Source organism: Pelobates fuscus, chromosome 3 (genome assembly GCF_036172605.1).
Source record: "Pelobates fuscus isolate aPelFus1 chromosome 3, aPelFus1.pri, whole genome shotgun sequence".
Taxonomy (NCBI): domain Eukaryota; kingdom Metazoa; phylum Chordata; class Amphibia; order Anura; family Pelobatidae; genus Pelobates; species Pelobates fuscus.
The window spans coordinates 334,025,170-334,049,097 of NC_086319.1; the positions used below are offsets into that span (position 1 = coordinate 334,025,170).

The 23,928-nt window shown below is 37.0% G+C and overlaps 1 protein-coding gene across 1 annotated transcript in view; it reads right to left on the bottom strand.

The window, feature by feature from the left end:
- The window catches only part of AP4E1 (adaptor related protein complex 4 subunit epsilon 1), a 59,980-nt gene that overhangs the window by 25,699 nt on the left and 10,353 nt on the right, over positions 1-23,928 (bottom strand). The window contains exons 6-12 of the mRNA XM_063449041.1: positions 19,208-19,367; positions 18,851-19,017; positions 17,997-18,070; positions 17,168-17,290; positions 16,975-17,084; positions 13,817-13,956; positions 6,428-6,540 (exon numbers count right to left, since the gene is read on the bottom strand). Coding sequence (XP_063305111.1) covers positions 6,428-6,540; positions 13,817-13,956; positions 16,975-17,084; positions 17,168-17,290; positions 17,997-18,070; positions 18,851-19,017; positions 19,208-19,367 — 887 coding nt within the window. The remainder of the gene's footprint in view (positions 1-6,427; positions 6,541-13,816; positions 13,957-16,974; positions 17,085-17,167; positions 17,291-17,996; positions 18,071-18,850; positions 19,018-19,207; positions 19,368-23,928) is intronic.

The window sequence follows — 23,928 nt, forward strand, 5'->3', positions numbered from 1 at the left end:
AAAAAAAGTCACTTTCACTGACAATATCATCGCTGTGATATGTTTTACTGTTTTGAATCACTAATATTTGTGTTCAGCGAAGTCTCCCGAGTAAAACAGTACCCCCCATGTACAGGTTTTAGGGTGTCGTAGAACGTTACAGGGTAAAATACAGTGATAGCAAATTAAATTCTCTGGACTTTCGGCCTGGGTTGGCAGGCAGGTCCCTTAAATTGCAATCAATAAAATAACTTCATTATGTAAAAATATTACATAAATACGCACGTAGAATTTAAATATGAAAACTGTAGAAAGATTGTGTAGATTGGGTAACTCCCCCTTTAAAAAAGAAAAAAAGGGGGGGACGCTCCCAATCAACCTGGTATTTGGAAAAGAACTCAAATTTAATAGATATGTACCTTGGATATGACCAAAAGCGGTATCACTAAAGAAAAAGCATATAGATATTGGAGACGCTAGACAGACATGTATCCTAACATAGGCAGTGAAACACTGTAACTTTATTTGACAAACTGTGGAGAGGATACAATGTGTCCGTGTCCAATAAATGCTTAATATCAGAACAGATCCTAACTGGATATATCTCAATACCCCAATACCAATGAAGGCAAATTATGCTGAAATGAAAATGTATGGTGGTAGAGTAGTCCACAGATGAAAGGAAAAGAAAATATGATACCTTTAAATCTTAAATAGAAGTTGGACAGATGTAACCGTTACAGCAGTGTAGTACAATATGAGGAGGGACACAAACTGTCCGTTTGAACAATAGCTTTAGAATTGCCCCGAAAGGCAAGTTGTATACTTAGGAGTAGTAGGATAGAGTGGTAAATAAAAAAGGTTCAAAGATCCCTGGTAGAGCACTATTCTAAATTCCTGTAAACTCCCCCCAACACCTTCGTGGGTGTTCTATTCTTAGTAGAAAGCTATGCTCTGTCCCCTTCAACTACTGTTACTAGACTAGTCCAGCTTCTAAAGAAAAATAATAGACATTCTGTTAACGAAAAAAAGGAAAAAATAATAAATAAATGAGTGTCAATAAAGGATTCCCTCGTGCATCGTGATGTGCTCAGTGAGTGAGGGAGATCCAAAAGAAAAAACCCGACGCGCGTTTCAGAGTACAAGACTCCTTCGTCAGGGGCTAAAAATTGCCGCCCGATCCCCCCCATTTTTAAATGTGAGCTAACCAATCAGAGCGATGAGACTGAATGTTGTCATTGATGACGTGTCGCTATTTTTTATATTATTAATATAAAAATACACTTAGCATGACATTATATATATGATATATAGACATATAATATATAGGTATAATATATGTCTATATATCATATATATACACATATATAATAATAATTTTTTTTTATTAACTTTAACTTTAATTTTTTTTTATGATTTTACACTGGCAGGGAGACTGCCTGTCAGCACAGACAGTCCCCCTGCAGGCAGACACATGGTCACAGGGGTCCTAAACCGCCATGGGGAGACTGTCTGGGCTGCAGGCAGTCTCCCCATGGCGGTAGCACCGCCGATCGCCGCCGGGGGAACGACGGCGATCGGGTAAGTACATTGGACGGTTAGGACGGTTCAGGACCGTCACCGGTCGGCAACGCAAAAATGCCGATGACGGTCCTGAACCGTCCTCCGTCCTTAAGGGGTTAAGAATGCCCAAAGGTTCAGACTCCATACACAAAAATAGAAAACTTCTGATGCAAAAGTACTTCTAGTGTGGACAAAACTCAAGCCTGATGGTGCAACGTGCTACACAAGACTAAGAGCTAATCAAAGCACCGAAACGACTTGCACTTAATGAAGTGGTGTTTCAATGTATAGATAGGAATGGGTAACCTTCGGCACTCCAGATATTGTGGACTATATCTCTCATGATGCTCTTACAGCCATAATGCTGGCAAAGAACCAGGGGAGATGTAGACCACAAACTAGTGCCAAAAGCTTGCCTAACCCTGGAATAGATCATGCACCCGTTAATGTCTTCTTCTGGAGCCATAGCCACACCTCCCCTAGCTGTGACTCCCATAGAGTTCCTCTACACTTGCTGAGAACATAGATCTATTTTGACACTATATTACATTCAGCTCAGCTTCATTAGTCTTTACTTTAAAACTTGCATGAAGGAAGCTTGTGGTCTCTCTTATCAGCCTACTCTGAGCTATGAAGCAGTTAACAGCATTTTAGGTGATGAGTGTGTTTACTTTAGAACTTGCAGGTTGTTGGAGGATCCTGCATGCTCCTGTGTGAGAGAAGGATAGAGTAAACTAATTCCAAGCAGACTGGAAATTCTAACATTTACTATAGCCATTTCCACTCTAAATACTGTCCTACCAACCGAACCTGTGCCATTTGGCCGGATGCATCTGGTGTCAACTTTAAAAACTCTGCTCTTCGCATATGACTTATAGGATCTGGGTGTTTTGTTTTTTCACTAATATTGACAGGTGTTTATAATAGATTACAATGTATTTGGTGTACGTTCACTAAACCGGTTATCTACATATGTGTGTATCTGCTCGGTGTCCACAATGCTTCTCTATGTGAAGTATTTACTTGGTCACTGTCCAACATTACCAAGGAAGTTTGTCCTGGACAAAAGAGTGGTGGCTCAAGTCAGCTGCAGAAAGCAAACACTGCAATTAAGGTAGGATTTTAAGCAGTTAGGAAGGAAGTTTTGAAAAACTTGTACTGCATTTTCATATTTATTAAAGAGACAATTTTTCACTGGAAAATTTAATTTTCCTTAAGATTAGAGGCAGTGCAACATTTGGGATTTCACAATCTCCTGTCAAAAAGCAAGCAGTACATTTATATAAATATTAAAAGATTAAGCCCCACCTCTTCATCCTACACCTTTGACTATAATCTCTCCCAATGGCAAAAATTCCTTAGAAAATATCCAAGCTGAAATTGTGCAAATAGGAATTATATTGCAAGGAAAATAAACGTTCACTGCCTCTAAACTTTAGGGGGGAAATTATGGCAGATCAGAGGCAGTGCAACATTAGGGATAAAAAACAATCCCACAGGAACATCTGCATTTTACTACTGCTTTGCACCCAAAAAGTATCATCAGAGACCTGAATGTCTAATCTGTAATAGTTTGAAAAGGCGAGAATCGAAGACCAAGTGGCAAGTTTGCCAATTTTGTGCTGGAGAATCAGAACCTGGTAGAATGAGCTGTAAGGTGCAGAGTAGGAGACAGGTTTGAGGCATTGTAGGTCAGAGAAATTGCTTCATTGACCCATTTGGCCAAGGATCCCTTGGAGGGGATACATCCTTCTATTCCAAGCAACAGAGAAGAGTTTTAGTATCCAAAAACTAAATAATTCTTTTGAGAGAAAAGTAGGGAAAAAATATTTATTGGTTAATGTTGTCAACTGAGGCCAGCTTAGGAGGTAATTATGGATGAAGCTTTAACACCGCCTTGTTAAAATTAAAAGTCAGATAAAGAGGATAGGCTGAAAGTGTGTGAAGTTCTCCTACACGTTTAGCTTATGTAATTGCTATCAGGAACACTGTTTTTGCGGTTATAATACCTAAATGGCAATCCTTTAAAGGCTTAAATGGAGGTTTGCAGAAGGCTGACAGAGTCAAATTAAGACCCCAAAGCGGAATGATTTCTCTAATTGTAGGAAGCAAGTTAGAGACTGATCTTGAGAATTTGGCCAGCAGATGATCAGAAGCTAGATCTCTAATTGAGTAAAACTGATTGCAGAGACTTGAACAATAAGAGAAGCACAATGTAAATCTAAGGAGATAAGGGACAGGAGTTTTGATGGGATTAAAGCGGCACTGTTATGGCCGAATCCAGTTTTGGTTTTTTTAACCCCTCTCCCGACTCCACTACATCTAATTGTCCCCCTAGTGATCCCCAAGTGCCCTTAAGCCCCCCATATTACCTATTTTGGCATCTTTATTTTATGCCCGGACCAAAGTCCTGGGGCCGCCTTCTTTGTGTGGGTAGATAAAGGCCCTGTGGGACACGTCATCTATCCACACTAGATAGCGCTGTGAAATTCCTGCGCATGCCCAGTTAAACACTTGGGCATGCGAACAGGAATTTCATCTATTCATTCGTCAGAAAGACGAATAAATTAATAGAAATTTCAAACGAATTAACGAAGACCTCTTCGTTAGTTTGTTTGGTTAATTACAACGAGGGAGCTACTAGAGCACAGCTCCCTCCTTGTAATATGTAAAAATAGAAGCGTCAGGGAGCAGTGCTCCCCGCCACTTCCTAAGCCCCCCCATGTCTCCCTCTATGGGAGATTGGCATAAGAGTGCCAATGCATTCGAGATTAAAATCTCCCGGGGGGCGGGGCCTGACCGCCATGCTGACCGGTCGCAGGCAGAGAGGCTCCTGATAAATCTGGTCCACTATGGCTAAAAACACAAGCAATAAAGCAAACTGAGTGACCTGAAGCTATATCAAGCATCCGGTCAGAAGCTGGAGCCACCGCAGACCCTGAGATCGGGAGTGCCGGAGCCCCCCGTGGGCGATATGGGACTTCGGGGTCTGCGGCCTATGAGGGTGGAGAGCGGGACGGACAGCCGCCGTCCTGTTTGCGAACCTGGCCGCCACGCAACAGCCTTGTGATGCACCTCACAGGAGCGCCAGGAGCTTCGTTAATGAGCGACCTCACCTTGAATACATGCTTAATTTCATGCCCTAGACTACCTGCCCGCTGGCAAGTTGTACAGAGCTCCTTGTTGCATTACCCAGCTTGAATCCTCGACACCTGTAATCATATCCAATAGGCAGCATATGGCAGTACACTAGTTTCCCTCCATAAGCAATGAATATACAGTAACCATCTCGTTAACAATTCTTGTCTTATATAAAAAATAAAAAAAAATGTGCAGCAATCTTAACATGTATAACGTTATTATTCATGATACTCTGTAACGCAAGCTAATAACATGTTCATGCCTAGCTATGTACTGAATAATGCACTACCAAAATAAAGAATGAAAAAAAAAAAAAATCTCCCGAATGCCCTTACTTGTTATGCCATGTGGGCAAGTCTACTAAACAGTGAGCAGGCAGCAGCTGTTCACTGTTGTAAAAAAGAAAAGAAAAAAACTCCTCCCTAACAAATGCCCCCATGGTGGTGCATCTATTAACTAGCCCACAACCATGCCCTGCGAGTGGGGACTATACAAGTAAACAGGGGACATAGGGTCCCCCTTGGCCCCCACCTATCACCCATGAGCAGCGGATGGGGGCCCTAAATAACAATAAGGGGGGGGACCTATTATCCTCCCCCCCCCCCCCGGCTCCCATCCCATCACATCGTGGGGGGGGGCATCTGGAACTGGAGTTAGAATATCCTTTACAGAAAAAAACCAAAAGAAAACATGAAGATTTTGCTTCAGGTTCAGGAGTAAAAGATGACTGGGCTGCCTGAATCACAGCTTCCCTGATGTCAATCACATAATATTAAAAAAAAAAAAAAAAAAAAAAAGGAGAAGGTTTGAAGACTGGATTGAAAACCAAGACAGAAAAATAAAAATCTGCTTTTTCACAGCCTCTTTAGTGCAAAGAGTACATGTTTGGTTTTAGTAACCGTCTGGCATGTTACTACAAGGTACTTCCTGTATGAATTTGGCGCCCAGAGCTAAGATCGCACTGCGCAACCAGTACAGCGTTCCAACTTAAGTACCTCCTAGCAATGCATCCAAGCGCAGCCACGCAACTTCAGGCACTCAGAAAAGATTGGAAGATACATAATAACGGAAAGCAGAGTCCACCAATAGACCTGGTCTTCAGACAAGCAGAGTCCTCGCCGGCCATTGCAGTCCTAGCTCACTTTAGAAAATAACACTGAGTCCTACCTAGCCTGTCTTTAGGTTATTTTATAGTCTGAAGAGGAGGGGGAAGAGGAGAGCCATAGCTTTTTAACATTTTATTTATAAAAAGTTTATTTTTGGCCTTTTGCCAAAAGAATATGCAATATCCCTAATGTTGCACTGCCTCCAAAATGGTGTGGGGAGAATGCATTCTGTAGCCTAGACATTCCTTTTAAATCAACCAGATGCAAGGTTATTCACTTATGTGTGAATTGTCAATAATTCCAAGTTCATTTCAAATTTTAGGCAGCAAAAGCTGAATTGAAAAAAGTTTCATGTTCCCAGTTCAGATATTTTGTCATAAAATCTGAAATTCACTTTGAAAATCTTGAAATCTGGATACGATGTGCTCCAAATAGAAGGAAGGATGAAAGAAAAACAAAAACATACATAAAAAGTGTAATTCCAGACATTTATATTTTTATACCCCATATCCCTTTAGTCATATCCCCTTAGGAACCCCTTTAGGTCAAGGTACAATTCTAGCTGCCCCTCACATACAGAATTGTTGTGACATATAAGACAAGTACCAGTTACTAATATTCTGTAACATATTACATACCTTCAGCCAGGAGCTTTAGGAAGTTGTTGGGAATATCTGGGTGCACCACATCTCCTCCAATAGAAAACACTACATTCATGGTCTGTATGAACCACTGGTTGTTTGGGGAATACGTGAGAATGATATTAAGGAAAACACCATACATTTCTTGCAGGTCACAAACATTATTTCAATTTAGAAACTTAAAATGTTTTACATTAATCCGACACCCTGTGTAGTGTAACATTAATTTTTAAACATTTAAGATATTGTTGCAACATTTGAATGTACATTAAATCTCTATCTGGTACTTTGCAGTTAGCCACCCGCCATACTGTGGTCCATGTTAATCATATTACACGCTGAGAAACCAGAACAAGACAGGCTAGTAGTTTGTCTCGGTGACTGGATCTTGCAAGACCACTGATCACAAATTGATCTTTTAACCGAGTGGCAATCAGATGATATTCAGCCTTCCAGACCATCAGTTACATGGAGTTAAAAACCATCTCTAATGTATGCCATTATTATACTAATGTTAAACATTGTTTCAAATGTGTTGGGATGAAGCCTACACTACTTTGTGGCATTTACATGGTTCTTTACCAAAAAGAGATTTGCCAGGAATTCAAAGTGAATTTCAAATTTGAGGCAGAACTAGCTGAAAAGAAGCAGATGACTTGGATAATTTTTTTTACAGGATTGTTTTACAGTTCATCTACTTTGGCCTTAAATTTGAAATGCACTTCTAACTTACGTAAATAACCATGTTAATGCAAATGCAAAGAGAGATCGTGTAATTACCGTGATTCTAAACACTAGAGGTAATTTTAGCAAGCTTGATTTAAAAGAGGCACAATCATATTCTTGCTCTGCAAGATGGAGCTCGAAACCATTCTGTGTAGGGCAGCGTTGATCCAATATCTGAACACCTGGCTAACGGGACGTGGATATGCTGCACAAAGCTAAAAAACGGTTTATAATAAAACAGAATTGATTGTGATAAAACATAATAAATATGAGGTAAAAACCTACCAAACGCTCTTGTGTTGTTGCCCAGAGTGTCCTCATAATGTTTTAATCTCAATAGAATGGCCCGTACGATGTGTACATCTAACTGTATTTCAACATATCAAATCGGAGGTTGATTAGCGTAACAGGATTTTAATCTACCTGCCAATAATATTACAGATACAGTAAAGTGACAATCTGCTACTCCACGTTGGACATGACTGATCTAGTCCACCTTCAGAAAATAATAAAACCAATTATAAACCCTTTATGCAAAATTAGCCACATGAGTTAGCAGCAAAGCACCCTACATTATATGAGTGCATTATCATTTACTACGTGCACATTCATTCAACGGTCAGCCTCGGCACTGCAAAATATATATTTAGAATGCAAAGGAACAATTTGGCTAGTTTTTAAGTCGGAGTATCGGAAAAACCTCCTTGGAAAAAGGTCCGTTCCAACTTCTATTTAACAGAGTATTAAATGGGATCTAATTAAGTTGATATTATTCTTACACGCACTTAAGCTTCCATGTTAGACTGTAAGCTCATTTGAGCAGGGTCCTCTTCAACCTATTGTTCCTGTAAGTTTTCTTGTAATTGTCTTATTTATTGTTACATCCCCCCCACCCCTCAAAATATTGTAAAGCGCTACGGAATCTGTTGGCGCTATATAAATGGCGATAATAATAATAATAATAATAATAAAATGTTAAATGCCTTCTTGGAGGTCACAAGCTACCCCAGTGATTGCCATCAGAAATAATTAACCAGTGGCATGATAAGATATTTCAGAGTATGTAAGATCCATGGTCAGTATTTGTGCACATAATGATACTCTGAGAAAAACACTGCAAGCACTGTAATTACTCAAACTCTATGTGGGATCTATTTTCACACACACCACCAGGACAGGGAAAAAACAAACAGAAGGTGCAATTGTTTCAGGTTATATGGAATATTGTAGGACACTACTGGCTAGAAAATCTCAGCCATGTCCTAAGCACTGTAGAATATCCAAGTTTAACTTTAAGTTTGTGCTTTTTGATTTGTAAATAGCTTTATTACATTAATCTTCTATAGTTCATAAAAAAAAAAAAAGGAGTTGCTCTTAAAAGGACACTCCAACACTAGTACCAACTTTAATGCACTTGATTTTAGCCTCATTAATTATGCTATATTTTATGCATCATTAAAGGGTTATTCCAACTCGCCGCAGTGGTTATGATGCCAGGAGTTTCCCAGTAATGGGCAAACCCGATGACACCCATATGACGCTGACAAAGGTAGAATTTCACCTCTGTTAGCAGAGGGGTTAAGTCCAGTATGTGCATGGTTTCAAAACAAACACTGTACATACAGACTCCAGGCATCATGACCACTTCAATTCACTGAAGTGGTCATGGTGCTTGGAGCAATGCTTTAATTATGGATAGTGCTTTCACCATTCCTTTTGTTTTAGGCTTTTGCTATTTAACGGATTTTGCATTTTAAAGTAATATGGTTTAAACTGGGCAACGGAATAAATTTCATCTGTTTTCTTTGACTCTTTATAATGAACAGAGCAATTCCAAAACATACTTACCATATCCCTTTTGGGTTGAATTTCTGCATTACAAGTTCAGATATTAAAGTCGCATATCCATTACAAAGCTTGCTGTGCCAGGTATTGTTTTATTTATGGGTAATATAAATAGAGAAAATGATGGCAGATTTAAAGTTTTACTGTTTCTTGGAAGTCCTTATGGCAGCATTTTGAAAATACATTTTGCAAGGACACCATAACTCTAGATAATATCAAAATCATGGGTTTAAAAAAATAAAATAATGGATAAAGTAAATGATTAGAAAAAGTCTTAACTATTTATTTATTCTTAGCACTATCATAAAGAAAAGAAAAAGGTGTTAAAACATGTACTTTAAACTGGAAATATACAAAAAAAAAAAATATTGTTATACGTTGCAGTATATTTTAATATATTTGTAAAGCTGTAATGGCCATTGTCTTTTAGATTAAAAGAGATTAGGGGTTGTATTCCCTTTAGCCTCTCGTTATGATTGGAAAAATAAGTTCAAGTAAGCATAGGTTACTTCACCTCCTTTAACCCCTTAAGGACCAAGCTTCTGGAATAAAAAGGAATCATGACATGTCACACATGTCATGTGTCCTTAAGGGGTTAAGTAGTACCCATCAGGCTGCTGCCAGTGCTCCAAAACAGTATAACAAGCCAACTCTACAGAATACATAGGGAACACAACTACTAAAACTGGATGAAGAATTAACAGAACAAAAACATTTGCAAAGCAGAAAATGTGAACATGTTAAAATATATTTGAAAAAAATAATTTTTTTTAGGATGCTTCCCTTTTAAAGTGTCAAATAAATGATAATTATATTGATATATATGAGGAGCGTTCAAAGCCACAAGTATAATAAAAAAAATATATATATATCACAAGGAAAAAAAAATGTATATGCATATCTACTAGGGCAGGAGTACCCAAAAAATAAATCCCCAGATATTTTTAAAACTACTACTTTGATGATGCTTTGTCATTTTAAAGACTGGTAAATCATTACAGGAGTTGAAGTTCTAGGGATCTGTCTTTTGGGAACCCGTGTACTAAAGTGAGACAGTTAGAAATGTATTGAAATCACATCAAGACACATGCATACTAGAATCCTTCACATGTATTAAGAAAATATCAATGAACAGTTAACTAGGTGAATGCAAGACATAATTCTTAATGTCATGATAGTTGTATATGTTTATGGGCTAGAGGCAATATGCACATTTAAGTTTAAAAAGCATGCTGAGCCTAGTTTTTCAAGTGCAAGGACTGATCAACATCTAACAGGTATATTATAGACAGGTAAGTGGGAGGAGTTACATGGTGCACACTCTAAAATAGGTACCAGAGCGTAACACTTAAGATTATGGTAAATCCCAATAAGTTACCAAGTATGATCATAATTGACTTCAACAGCGGATTACTCTTAATACATATATGGATATTATAATAAGATACTTTTCTTGACCTATTTTTACCAATAAACATTTTGTAAAGAGATCATACTCCAGGTACTTAACCCCCTTTCCGACCCTAGACAGAAAATTTCCGTAGTTTACCCCCGATCGCCGCTAACGCTCCTGCGGCGATTGCGGGGTTAACGCTTCTGCGTTCTGCCTCGATATCAGAGGCAGACCGGGAGCACCCGGTCGCACTGTCCCTGCAGCTGTTGTTGACAGGCTGTCAGAGCGAGCACATGTGCTGCAGGGACTCCTGGTCCGCGGTCAGTGTGAAATGCAGGGAGATGGATCAGTGTTGAACTTTGAAAAGTTAAAGTACACCCCCCTTTTACCCAGTAAAATTAACCCCTTCACTGCCATTTGATCACAGACTACAGTGATCAAAATACAGATCACAGTATTTTACTGTGATCTGATTTTTATTAATTAAAAAAAAATCTAATTATATATTTAGCTATCTGGGGTGGGTGGAAGTTAGTGGGGAATTGAGTGTTAGGCTAGCTAGAGGTTAACGTTAAATAGTTTTTAAAAAAAAAAAAGCTTTAAAATAATTTTTTATAACGTTTACAAAAGTAAAAAAAAAATCCCAACTCCTTTACCCAGTCCTAATAAAAATTAACCCCTTCCCTGCCAGTTGATCACTGCCTACAGTGATCAAAATACAAATCATAGTATTATACTGTGATCTGATTTTCTTTTTAACCCCTGATGGCTAACTTTTATTTATTTTTTAACCCTCAGGGGTTCAATGTATTTAATTAATTTTAATATTATAAAATGATATTTTGCTAGCTGGGGTGGATGGAAGTTACTGCTAGTTAGGGGTTAATGGTTAAAAAAAAAAAAAAAAAAAAAGGAAAAAAAAGTTTCAAAACAAATTTTAAAAAGTAAAAAAAACATTCAAAATTGCTCAGTTTAACTACACCTGGAACAAACTAGTGAAAAAATTATCCCACGCTAAGGTTCAAAATATGCCTTTTGAAATACCCCATGATGTATTCTTAAAAAAAATATGATATGTGTTTGTGGGGAAGTCTGAATAACAGACTAGCTAAACTACTCCAAAATGGAATATGGACGCAGCATAAAACTTCAAAGTTAGAAGAAAACTGAATATATGCATCTCAAATGTGCCCCTTCAACATCCACATATACCTGGGCAAAGGTATATATGGGGGTATTGCTGTACTCCGACAGCCTAGCTGAGCAACCTATGAAGTGTTATACTGCCATAGCACACATAAGGTTTGCAAAATATACAGTAGAAGCTCACTGTGTTGGTCAAAAATGCAGAAAAAATGCTTATTGCCACTACACTTGGTACAAATAGCGAAAAAATTGTCCCACACAAAAGTTCAAAATATGCATTTTGAATTACCCCAGGGTGTATTCTTTAATAAATAGTATGAATTTGTGGGGTAGTTTGAATAAGCAATAACAAACTAGCTAAACTACTCCAAAATGGAACGTAGACACAGAGTAAAACTTCAATGTTAGAAAAAGCTGAATGGCTACATGTACCTGGCAAAAGGTACATACAGGGGTATTGTGTTACTCAGATGACATGGCTAATCAACATATGAAATATTATACAGCCGTAGCACAGATAAGATTGGCAAAATATACTGTGCAAACTCACTTTGTGTGTTATTACCACTACACTTGGTACAAGCTAGCGAAAAAAATCATCCCATGCTAAGGTTTAAAATATGCCTTTTGAAATACCATTTCGTAAAGAAGACATCCCAGGGTATGCCTTTATGGTGTAGTTGGAATATGAGCCTGCTGAAGTGCTCTAAAGTGGGACACAGACTCATCAAAACCCTCCATAAAAATTCACACTTAAAAACCTGAACTTCTCTTTTACAGCACTGTAATCTCACAAAATACTGTCTAGGTCATACATTGGGCATATTGTTTTACTCAGAAGATGTAACAGAGCATAATTTGGGGAATTTTATGACAGTGGCACATATCAAGTGTAAGAAATACTCAGCAAAAATTCAACATGTATGTAAAAATGCAATTTCCCCCCCTTACCACAAACATTGACATAAATTGGTGAAAAATTAGTGACAAGTTAAGGCACAATATATGCCATATAATATACCCTGGGGTGTCTGCCTTATCAAATGAACAGTCAAACTGCTATAATACCCCAAAATGAGACATAGGTCCATCATATTCATCTATGAAAATTCTAACTATAGAAACTGAAATAGCCTGATCTCTTATATGGCATTGCAGCTTCACAGAATAGTGCCAAAGGCATACAATGGGGGTATCGTTATACTCAGCAGATGCAGCTGAACACAATATGGGGTTCTGTGCAGGAATAGCACCCACCAGCTTTACAAAATACACGTCACAAAAATCTTGTTATATGTGAACATGCAAAAATAGAGAAAAAAATATATATATATCACTCCAATATTTAGCAGAGATTCGCGATGAAGTGGCTACGTAAAAAGTGTCAAAATAACCTTAGGTAAATAGCCTGTGATGTCTACTTTATATAAATATATAATTTTGCATGGCAATTTTATTTTTCTGTGATGGCTACTAAACCTACAAGACAAACATATCAACTTCTAAAATTGTTTCACACTGAAAATTTATTTTAGCCCTTGTATTTTGTGATCTGTAACTTTCAAAAAAAGCTGAAATTCTATACATATTATGTACTCTATAAATCAAGACACAAATTCATTTTGAATTACCTTTTCTAAGCTGGACATATTATGCACACGCTATTATTGCCAAAACTGTGGAAAATAAATAAATAAAAAAAATGTGTGTGTATGTATATATATATATATATATATATATATATATATATATATATATATATAATTAATGAGAATTTATGTATGTATATGTGACCTCGAATTAAAGCCCTTTTTGCCCTCTACAAATTGTATTAAATTGTATTTAATATGTATTGGTGCAATAAATGACAATGTATTGAACACAAACAGCAAAAAGTACAAAAATGGCTTCTGTCCTTAAGGGTAAGACAAGCTTTTGAAGCGGTGTCCTTAAGGGGTTAATTATTTTTTGCATCATAAAATGTAAACAATCATGAATCTAGCATACACTGGCAAATTATTTCAGTTCACTGTAAAGAGCTAGGTAATTTCTTCATCCAACTGTTTTTACCATTTAATAATTGTTCAATATGAAAAAAACTCTAGTAACAAAATAATAAAAATAAAAAACTATCAGAACAAGGGTTTTTTGTGCAGTTTGCATCAAGATAATTTTATCAAATGCAATGTACTAAACATGATGGTTTCTACTATATTGTATTATAAACTTTTTTTTTGTTCATTACCACTTTTTGAACACATACACAAAAAGGATATTTTTCTGCCAAGTCTGCAATCTTCCCAGCCAAGGCAATTATTGTATATTCATCTTTACTTTGCTTCAGATAGTCTAACATTTTCTGAACTATCACTGTTATATTCTGGTCATTGGTGATTCGATAGAGCAGCTCCAGTGTCTGTTGAAGACAATAGAAGGACTGCATTAAAATAGTTTTAAGCTTTAGAGTACATTTTTTTTTTTATCAAAACAAGCAGATTCGATTTAATTTGATGTATGATGTAGATTGTATTTCTTTGCGTCTACTAGAGAGATTGAGATCAGTTCAATGCACACCGCATGCCAACACATGTTTATGATGCAAGCAGATGACAAAATCCGTTGTTTGGAGATACTATACTGGAAATACAACACCAGAAGAATGAAAATTGCAATATTCAGTTATTTTGTCGGATGCTCCACCACCCTGATTGCCAAGCTAATAAATGACACACATCCTGAAACTACAAATGTGGATCAGGCCCCTCTAAATTTGCAAAGACCCAATATAGACTAGTTCAATTTTAGACCTGTACTTGTTAGTGTCATTAAGAAACACCTTAATAATCTAAAAATGAAAAACCAGTCTGGACCTGATCAAATCCCAGCAATGCTGTTGAAGCTCAATGCGCCGGCAATTGCTAAACCTGTCACAAACCTAATTAACAAATCCTTGGTGTCTGGATTCATACCCAAACTTTGGAAGACTGCAAGAGTAGTGCCTATCCATAAAAGTGGTGACACTACTTTGGTTTCTAACTATCGCCCAATATCATTGCTTCCAGTATTGTCAAAAATCTGAGAAAAATGCGTCCATACGCAGCTAAGTGAGTATTACCAACAATCTAACTATCTCCACTACAACTGCCCTCCTAAAAGTTTGCAATGACATCCAAACTGGCATGGAACAAGGAGACCTAACTGGAGCCATTTTCCTTAATTTTGCAAAGGCCTTTGAAACAGTACATTCTACTGCACAAACTAAAACAACAAGTATTGGTGATTGTCCGCTAACCTGGTCTCGATCATATGTATCAGATCACTCACAACATGTGTCCATTTCTGACATTGACTCCCTCCCTCTCCCAGCCACGTGTGGTGTTCCCCAAGGTTCCATTCTTGGCCCCCTACTATTCACATAATTTATAAATAATCTGCAAATCCTCAAAAGTACACATGTACGAAGACGACACAGTAATCTATGCAAGCAAATCCAATCTATCGCAGCTTGAGGCTGTGCTCCAAGACCAGTTTACAGAGGTAGAAAAGTGGATCACAAAAAACAAACTCTTCCTAAACACTGACAAAACGGTCACAATGATATTCGGAACAGTACCTAAATTACACAATTCCCACCTATCCATCAAAACAAAATCAAATAGCATACTGACCGCAGTCCACTCTTTCAAATACTTGGGTATGTTAGACCCCAATCTATCTTTTGGCCTCCACATAGAAAAACTTGCATCTAAACAAATCCTGCCAACGCCCTACGGTAAAGGAAAAAAATGTACAGCAAATGCTGATGCCAATCATTGATTATGGGGATGTAATATATGCACCTGCGCCGCAAACCCACCTTAATAAACATAAGATATTGTATAACTCGGTCTGCCGATTTGTGCTATAATTTAATTACAGGACCCACCATTGAGACATGCTAAAAGAACTAAACTGTCTGTCGCTGGAATCCAGATGCACCCTTCATCTTTCCAGCTTTGTGTTTAAGAGCTTTTCTGGGAAGTTCCCACCCTACCTGAGCAGAATGCGCTCCACGGCTGTTCCCACCTCCTTTAACATCCGATCCAATGCCAGCACTTTATTTAGTCTACCTCAATACAAAAAGAAAGCAGCTCGATCCTCCTTTTCCTACAGAGCACCACAATTATGGAACGACCTCCCGCACACTTTCAAATCTTCCCCAAACCTAAAGTCCTTTAAGAAATCCCTCTCTACATACCTCAAGACAGAATGCACCTGTCATGGTTGATTATATATTTCCTACCTGTTCTACGTTAAATTTTGTATATTGTGTATTAATATTGTTTTTGTATTTTATTGCACCCTATTGTACCAATGCAATGTTTTGTTGACCCAGGACATACTTTTTATAAATAAATATTCAAAAAAACAATAAAATGCCATCAGTATCCTTTGCAAATATGAATTTAAACATGGGAAACAAACACAAATATGATTCCAATATGTTGCTCCGTTCAAAGAAAACTGTTCAGATTTTCATGGATATACTATTGTCTAAATTCTTCTGATTCCCTTCTAGCCCCACTAAGTATGTGAAAAGAGAGTCAGGTCCACACATATCCTTGGTGGCCACTATGCAATACCTGGGGATGCAAATAATTCCAAATTGTGCAACAACCTTTCGTTGAAGCCCTGATACGGTCTATAACGTGTGTCCTAAATCTCTTCTGATGTCCTACATAACAATTGCTGCATAGGCATTGGTGGGCATACTGCCATCACACCATTCACAGTCAGAATTCACTCAAACCCGGACAGACAGATATCTCCTAAACAATGTTCCTCCCATTGACTGCCTTTAAATAATAAAAAAAAAAAACACTATACTAACTAAAACATCAAATGTTTTTCAATTTTTTATGGTGTTTTTTTGTTTTTTTTTAGGATGCTTCCCTTTTAAAGTGTCATATAAATAATCATTATATTGATATATATGAGGAGCATCTAAAGCCACAAGTATAAGAAATATACTATTTAACAATCTCGTTCATCTATCTGATCAAATTACAACACAAGGATAGTATCAAGGGTTGCCTGGACTGTTCCTGGGTATTTTTTGACTATATAAAATGAAATTATCTATTCTATGACCTTTAAATGCTGAAATAATATTACTCCTCCTACAACTTGCAGTTTCCAACACAACGTTGAGAAACCCATTTAGAAATGTCATGTATAAGTTCTAAAATAAAAAATATAAAATATTTGGATTACTGATACAGAGGTACATACTTTACCTGCTTTGGGACATCTGGAGATCTGGCAAACAGCATGCCAAGTAAAGAATAATAATGATTAGAATTAATACCCTTATACACATAAATGGCGAAGGCTAGTTTTGGCAGTAAAGTAAGTGTGGCAGTAAGATGCCTAATCTTACACAAGAGCATCTAACCTCTCTTTTTATGATTGGATCAGTATGGTCTATGCACTCGATAATTGTCATTTGGTGCTGAAGTGCCAGGTTTGGATCCTGCTGAACAACAAACGTAAGTGCTTTGAGTCCTACAAAAACAAAAAAAAGAAACACAGCATCACAATAGTTCTACCACTGTGAAACATGCTCGGAGTATGGGAACAAACCTTACCTAAATACTTAAGGTTGATCTTTGGTGATAAAATGAACTTTCCGATACATTTTGCAGCCTTCTCAAATAAATCAGATTTGGGGTAGATTGTATAAATAGTTTGCACACACTCAAACAAGATGGCTGAAAAGAAAAGAAAGGAGTATTCAAATTAAATTAGATTTAGAAATGTGGGTTTTCAACTCTGTTATAATTGCACTCAAAAGAATTTATTTATAAAAACATTTTTTTTTTTTTTTTTTAAATGGCCTTTATAAACACCAAAACTACTTTAGCTTAGTGGATGGAGTAAGTCTCACGGCTCAATTCTCTCCTCCCTGCATGTAACCCACACAGCCTCCCTAAACAATTCTTGTAAAGAGAGATCGAATGTTTAAAGCTTCCTTTTCTTATCTCCTGCTTTGTTGACAGCCTATAGAATACATGTGTGATTAAAGTTTAATTAACAGAGCAGGAGATAAAAACGTCTAATTAAAAAATTACTGAATACATTTTTTATTTTTTTTAAAAATCACATTGGTTGTTTGAGGTGTGGCTCTGGCTTCATAAACAGAAACAAAAGTGATTTAACTCCTGAATGGCAGAGCATTGATTAGTGAGGCTGCAGGGGCATGATCTATACACCAAAACGGCTTCATTAAGCTAAAGTTGTTTTAGTGCTTAGAGTATCCCTTTTACGGTTATAGAGTAAAGTGAAGCACACTGTATGAAATGAAAGTGGCATTCTGAGCACCACAACTACAAGATGAAGTGCTATTTAACCTTAATTGATTTTTATTTGTACTAACAATAATGAAGATTAAAAAAATATATATATATAATTACATACCGTAGGTGACATTGTGATTAATTTCTGCCCGTCTTAAAGACTCATCAAGCACATCATACATTAACTCACTGGTCCTACAAAAATAATGAATAACAAATGGATATACATTTTGTTAAAAACAGAATTGTTTGTAAAACTGCTTCTGAAGTTCTGGTCAAACCATTTAGGATGAGTTTAACCTCCCCACCCAAAAAAAAATAAAAAATGACTACAGAGATTTTCAGATTAATTTAGAAGAGTAGTAGGAGTAGTACATGAAACAAAAGTAATCTTACATGTTTCACTCTTCTTAAGAGTACTTTCTCTTTAACCGAATTACTGCCATTCAAGAATATGAGTCAGATCGTGAAGAGGTATTCGTTTTTTTTTTTAAATCGCTAGTCAAACTGACGTTTGGAGAGTAAATAAATAAATGCTTATATTCTACTAAAATTAATTGATTAATAACACACAACACGACCTTACTAAAATGTTCTGATATTAAGACATTTACATATTACAAATATTTTGATACACAATTGCATAACTATGGTCAAAAGACTAAAAACATCCATTTTGGTTTTCAATTGCCATTAAGAAATGAAAAGGGCTATCTAATTTAGGTTGCTCACTTGGACATTAAAGAACATTGCTAAAATACTTTCATTATTAACAGCATATTTTATTGCCAACACAATTTGTCTGTCAACTTGTATATTTATGCATAAAGATAACTAAAGACAAAATAAATATAACATACTTTGGTCATCTTTAATCCTGACGTGTAACGTATTCTAGCTCATGATGATTTCCATATATTGGTATATGGCGCCACCTAGAGCCCACATTGTGATGTGAAGCCCTAAACCAGTTACCTGAGATCATCTTTTCCCAGCAGCCTCAGGATCCTCAAGAGCTGAATTTGGAGCCAAGGAGCTGGGACACTATGATAATTAAAATCAGCTGGAAGCTTTCCTCCAACAACCTGCTTCAAAATGGTAACAAATGAACCTGTCAGGTCCTTGTATCCCAATGGGTTGTCCTGTACAAAGCAAATATAGTAGTTAAGTTTAGCCTTTGAATAATTTCATTGAGGATTGTTTGACGCTGTTAAAACCGCATAAAGCAAATTTTTGTTTATTTCCTTTTTATAAATCTTAGATAATGCAGCTAATTTAGATCATATATGCCGTGTAATGTGATCTATAAAAAGAGTGGAACTTTGCCTTTACCTTGATCACCTGTAGATAAATGTGTAACGATGCAGCCATGACACCCACATCTCTGTCACACAGCGCTTTCCTGAATTTCTCATGGATATGCTGCACTTGATTGGGTGCCATCAAGTAGAATTTATACAATGCCAAGACAGCTTTTCTTCTTACAATTTCCCTAGAAAGACATTTGGTAAAGCATATATCATTATTAATAGCAAGTTTGATTTAAGTATGGTACACAGGACATAAAATCACAATCATATACTTTTTTGCACAGTAATAATACATCAGTGTGGTAAAGGTGTCAGGAGAGAGACGATCGGATTCTGAATAGTTTGGATTTTCAGGAGGAGATGCTTTAAATGGACAGAAAGAAGACCCAGAATGTGTGCATAAACAAGGTAGAAACAGTCATGATTTACAAATCCTTTAAGCTCTTTGTGACAAGCAGGCCTGTTTGACAGCTCTGAGGATCTAATAGTGTAGATTATGAGCTTGTTTGGGCAGGGGCTTGTTCAACTACATGTTTTTGTTAGAATTGTTAGTTTGGTTTACCTATTGTACAGTGCAGCAGAATATGTTGGAACTATATGAATATTTGTAATGATTTATGGTTGCGTTAAAGCCCTGTTGCCAGACACATGTTGATCATATTTTAGAGATATTAAAATGTATTGTGTTATAGGCATGGCCAATTTGGCTGCTTAGTCACTATTTAGATATTTAGGGGAAAGTGTTTCTATAATTTCATAACAGGGTATGAAATGTTAGAAGGTTATGGTGAAGATAGGGTGACGTGATTATTAAGCATGTGCACTTCAGGAGGTGGGGCCGGGCACGTGCCGAGCGGTAGCAGCAGGACCTGGGAGATTCAGAAACTGACATTAAAACACAGAATTTAAGGATAAACCCTGCTTAAGCGGTCGCTACAAGCGAGAGCTAGAACACAGTGGAGCATGCAAACGATATAAAATTGCCTGTAGCAGACAAGTAGTAAGGATAATCAAGATTACTGAGATGTTTTCATCAATCAGCAACAGCAATCTAGTCCTTAATGCACAAAAAAAAGTAAGTAACTTTTTTTTTATAGCTTTTTTCTTCGTTATTTTCTGTTTTGAACTCCACAAGATCTGACAATACACTCGGAGTATGTGGCCCCGTCCAAAGAGTATATAATGCAATTAAAAACATTTAAGCAAGATCTTCCACCATGGACATTAAACAAGAAATCAAACATGTAATAAAGGGAGAAAAAAAAAAAAAAACAAGTAGCAAGAGAGGTGAGAACGGACAACAGCTCAATTAGCCTGCCCTTCGGTTGGTACCCGCTCAGATCTCAAGCTGGTGTTAGCTCATCTAGAGAGAACATATCTGAAGCATATCAGACTGGTCCCACCCGTATCGGCAGTCCAGATCCAAAATGCCAGCAAGTTCCCTCTGCACAAGAGATACAGTAACCCGAGACGATCGTTTCAACCTTGTAAGGTATCATCAGTGAGGTATAGCCAATATCCCTCTAGGCACCGTGAGCAAGGGATCCACATCTAGATTGCCCTTCATAAGGGCAGGCTAATTGAGCTGTTGTTCGCTCTCGCCTCTCTTGCCACTTGTTTTTCTCTCATGAAATAAAGAGAGTAACAAACTCAATATTGAAGATAAATGTAATATTGAAGATAAATGTAATAGTTTGGTTCCTTGAAAGCAGGCTTCACTGATATGTCTCAGAAAATGGTTACATTTGAATTCAGGTTGAATGATTTGGAGGAAAGTTCTAGAGCAAACATATGTATTCCTAATATTCCGAAAAAGGTCACTCAGGATGTCTTGTGGGATTTTCTACTGGATTTTTTGATACATTATATTCTGGATTTAATGGATCACGATTGTATGTTAGAACGTTAACATCGGATTTACAAACCCTCGTCAGTTCCAGATTCTTTTCCAAGAGACGTCATGGTAAAATATCATTGTTTTAGGCAAAAGATAGAATCTTAAAAGGGACACTGTAGGCATCAAGACCACTTCAGCCCATTGAAGTAGTCTGGGTGCCAACTCCCATCACCCTTAAGAGTAATTATTGCAGTTTTAATAAAAAAAAAAAAAATTCTGAGGCATTGTTAGATATTATTCCATATTGTATAACCAATTTTATTTAGAAATAATAAAAAACCACAGAACTAAACAAAAATTGCTAACAAATAATTAGCAAGGCTGGTCTTGGCTTTCCTTTGATTAAAAGATATTTCACCATGACAATTTACCATCTGCATACAATGCATCTGAATGAAACTAAAAATTAAGGTTGATACAAGATATGAAACAAGTTACGTATTAAAAATGGATTTTGCGGTGGTCTCTTAATTAGGAAAACATCTCAGATAGTTGAAAAAAAAAATGTGGATTTATAGATAAGATTCCATCTCATCTTAGATTAAACCAACTTGATAAAAGTATGAGAAACCTAGAATTAAAGAATTGACAGTCAAGAGGAATCAGGTGCATCGAAATTTATTGTCTAAAGATAGAATTAAAGTTTTTCCGCAGATAGCACAAGAATTTCAGTTATCAAATAGGAAACTATTTAATTACCTTTGGGTTAAAAACATTTTGCTGAAGCATTAAACCTTCAGAGATAGTTATTAAATGCTTTGCTTTTTTAATTTTAAGGAGACAGATAACGTTATCTCAAGGAGGATAGAAATTCTCAGATTATTGGAGAAGATGTACGATCTATCCATCTATCAGGCAGGCCTGGCGAAAAGAACTCCGGATAGATATTAATTTGGAAGCTTGGGTCTCTGCTTTTCTTAAGGTAATCAGGCAAAACAATGCTTAACCCCTTAAGGACCAAACTTCTGGAATAAAATGGAATCATGACGTGTCACACACGTCATGTGTCCTTAAGGGGTTAAATATAGTCGACATGCAGTATAAGAGAAAAAGTACAGGTGATACTCGAAAGATTTTAATATCGTGCAAAAGTGAATTTATTTCAGTAATGCAACGTAAAAAGGAATAGGAGATAAACGCATAACATGCAAAGCAAGATAGTTCAAGCCGTGATTTGTCACAAGTGCGATGATTATGGTTTACAGCGCATGAAAACCCCAAATCCACAATCTCGATAAATTAGAATATTACATGCAATCAATAAAACAAGGAGTGTACATAGAACAATATCGGACCTCTGAAAAGTATAAGCATGCATATGGACTCAGTACTTGGATTGGGCCCCTTTTGCAGCAATTACTGCCTCAATGAGGCGTGGCATGGAAGCTATCAGCCTGTGGCACTGCTGAGGTGTTATGGAAGACCAGGATGCTTCAATAGCGGCCTTCAGCTCTTCTGCATTGTTCGGTCTCATGTCTCTCATCTTTCTCTTGGTAATGCCTTATAGATTCTCTATGGGGTTCAGCTCAGGCGAGTTTGCTGGCCAATCAAGCACAGTAATCCCACGGTCATTGAACCAGGCTTTGATGCTTTTGGCAGTGTGGGCAGGTGCCAAGTCCTGCTGGAAAATGAAGTCAGCATCCCCATAAAGCTCGTCTGTGGAAGGAAGCATGAAGTGCTCCAAAATCTCCTGGTAGGCGGCTGCGTTGACCCTGGCCTAATGAAGCACAGTGGACCAACACCAGCAGATGACATGGCTCTCCAAATCAACACAGACTGTGGAAACTTCACACTGGACTTTAAGCATCTTGTAGTGTGTACCTCTCCAGGTGCCTATAAAGACTCCTCTAATTTGTATTGACTACAAATTATTCGGATTCAGGTGTTTAGAACATATTGGATACTTGAGAAATGTTTTGGACAAAAGGATTTTGAAGGGTTTTAACCCCTTCACAAGCAATTACATTTCAAACCTTTTTGAATAATAAGGGTTTTTTCCTCTTGTAGTAGACAGACACTAAATGAGATGCTGTCATCACTGTGGAAGCAAAATATATTTTTGCTCTGGGAGTATCATAAGTTTAACATTAATTTGGAATCCATAGCAGATGTATGATTTTGTGACGATAAAGTAACATGTTTCCAATATTTTCCCACGCTTGGGAATATTATTGGAAATTAACTGATTGAAACCTTCACAGTCTCTACAGGATAGGTTTGCAGGAAAACTGAGTTTTGTTTTCTTTACATTGTTTTGAACTCCTAAAGACCTTTGGAGATATTACATATGTTAATGTACTTTATAAACAGGAAAGAACCAGGAGGGGCGACTGCTTTATCATTATTAATCTGCACAAATATGCTTTGAAAGTCTAGGATGGTTTACCCTTAAAAAAAAAAAAAAAAAAGATATTTAGATATTCTGCATGTAAAATACTAAAGAAGCAAGGTTTTAAAACAGGTCACCATGACTTGATATTTGTGTTTCATTATGATGTCATATAGTAACCCAAACTAGAGAGGATATTACAAAACAAAATAAAACTTCACAAATAATTCCTTTGGAACGTTCAGTTAATTTGCGTAGCTTGCCCGCCTACAATTTTTGGACATGACTTTCTAAATTTTCTCTCAGCAACTTTTACGTAATTTAGCAAAATGTAATGCAATTAAAAATCCAAGGCACAATCCCAGCAGTTATTTCCCATAATTAATTACTTAGAACTGTTGGCTTCGAAGTCTTATACCATATGCTTAAAAGTAATGCCTGACTAACCACTCTGTATTTTCAGCACTCACTAACTGTTTATCTTCACTTTCTGAAGTGATGTAATGAGCAGGAAAAT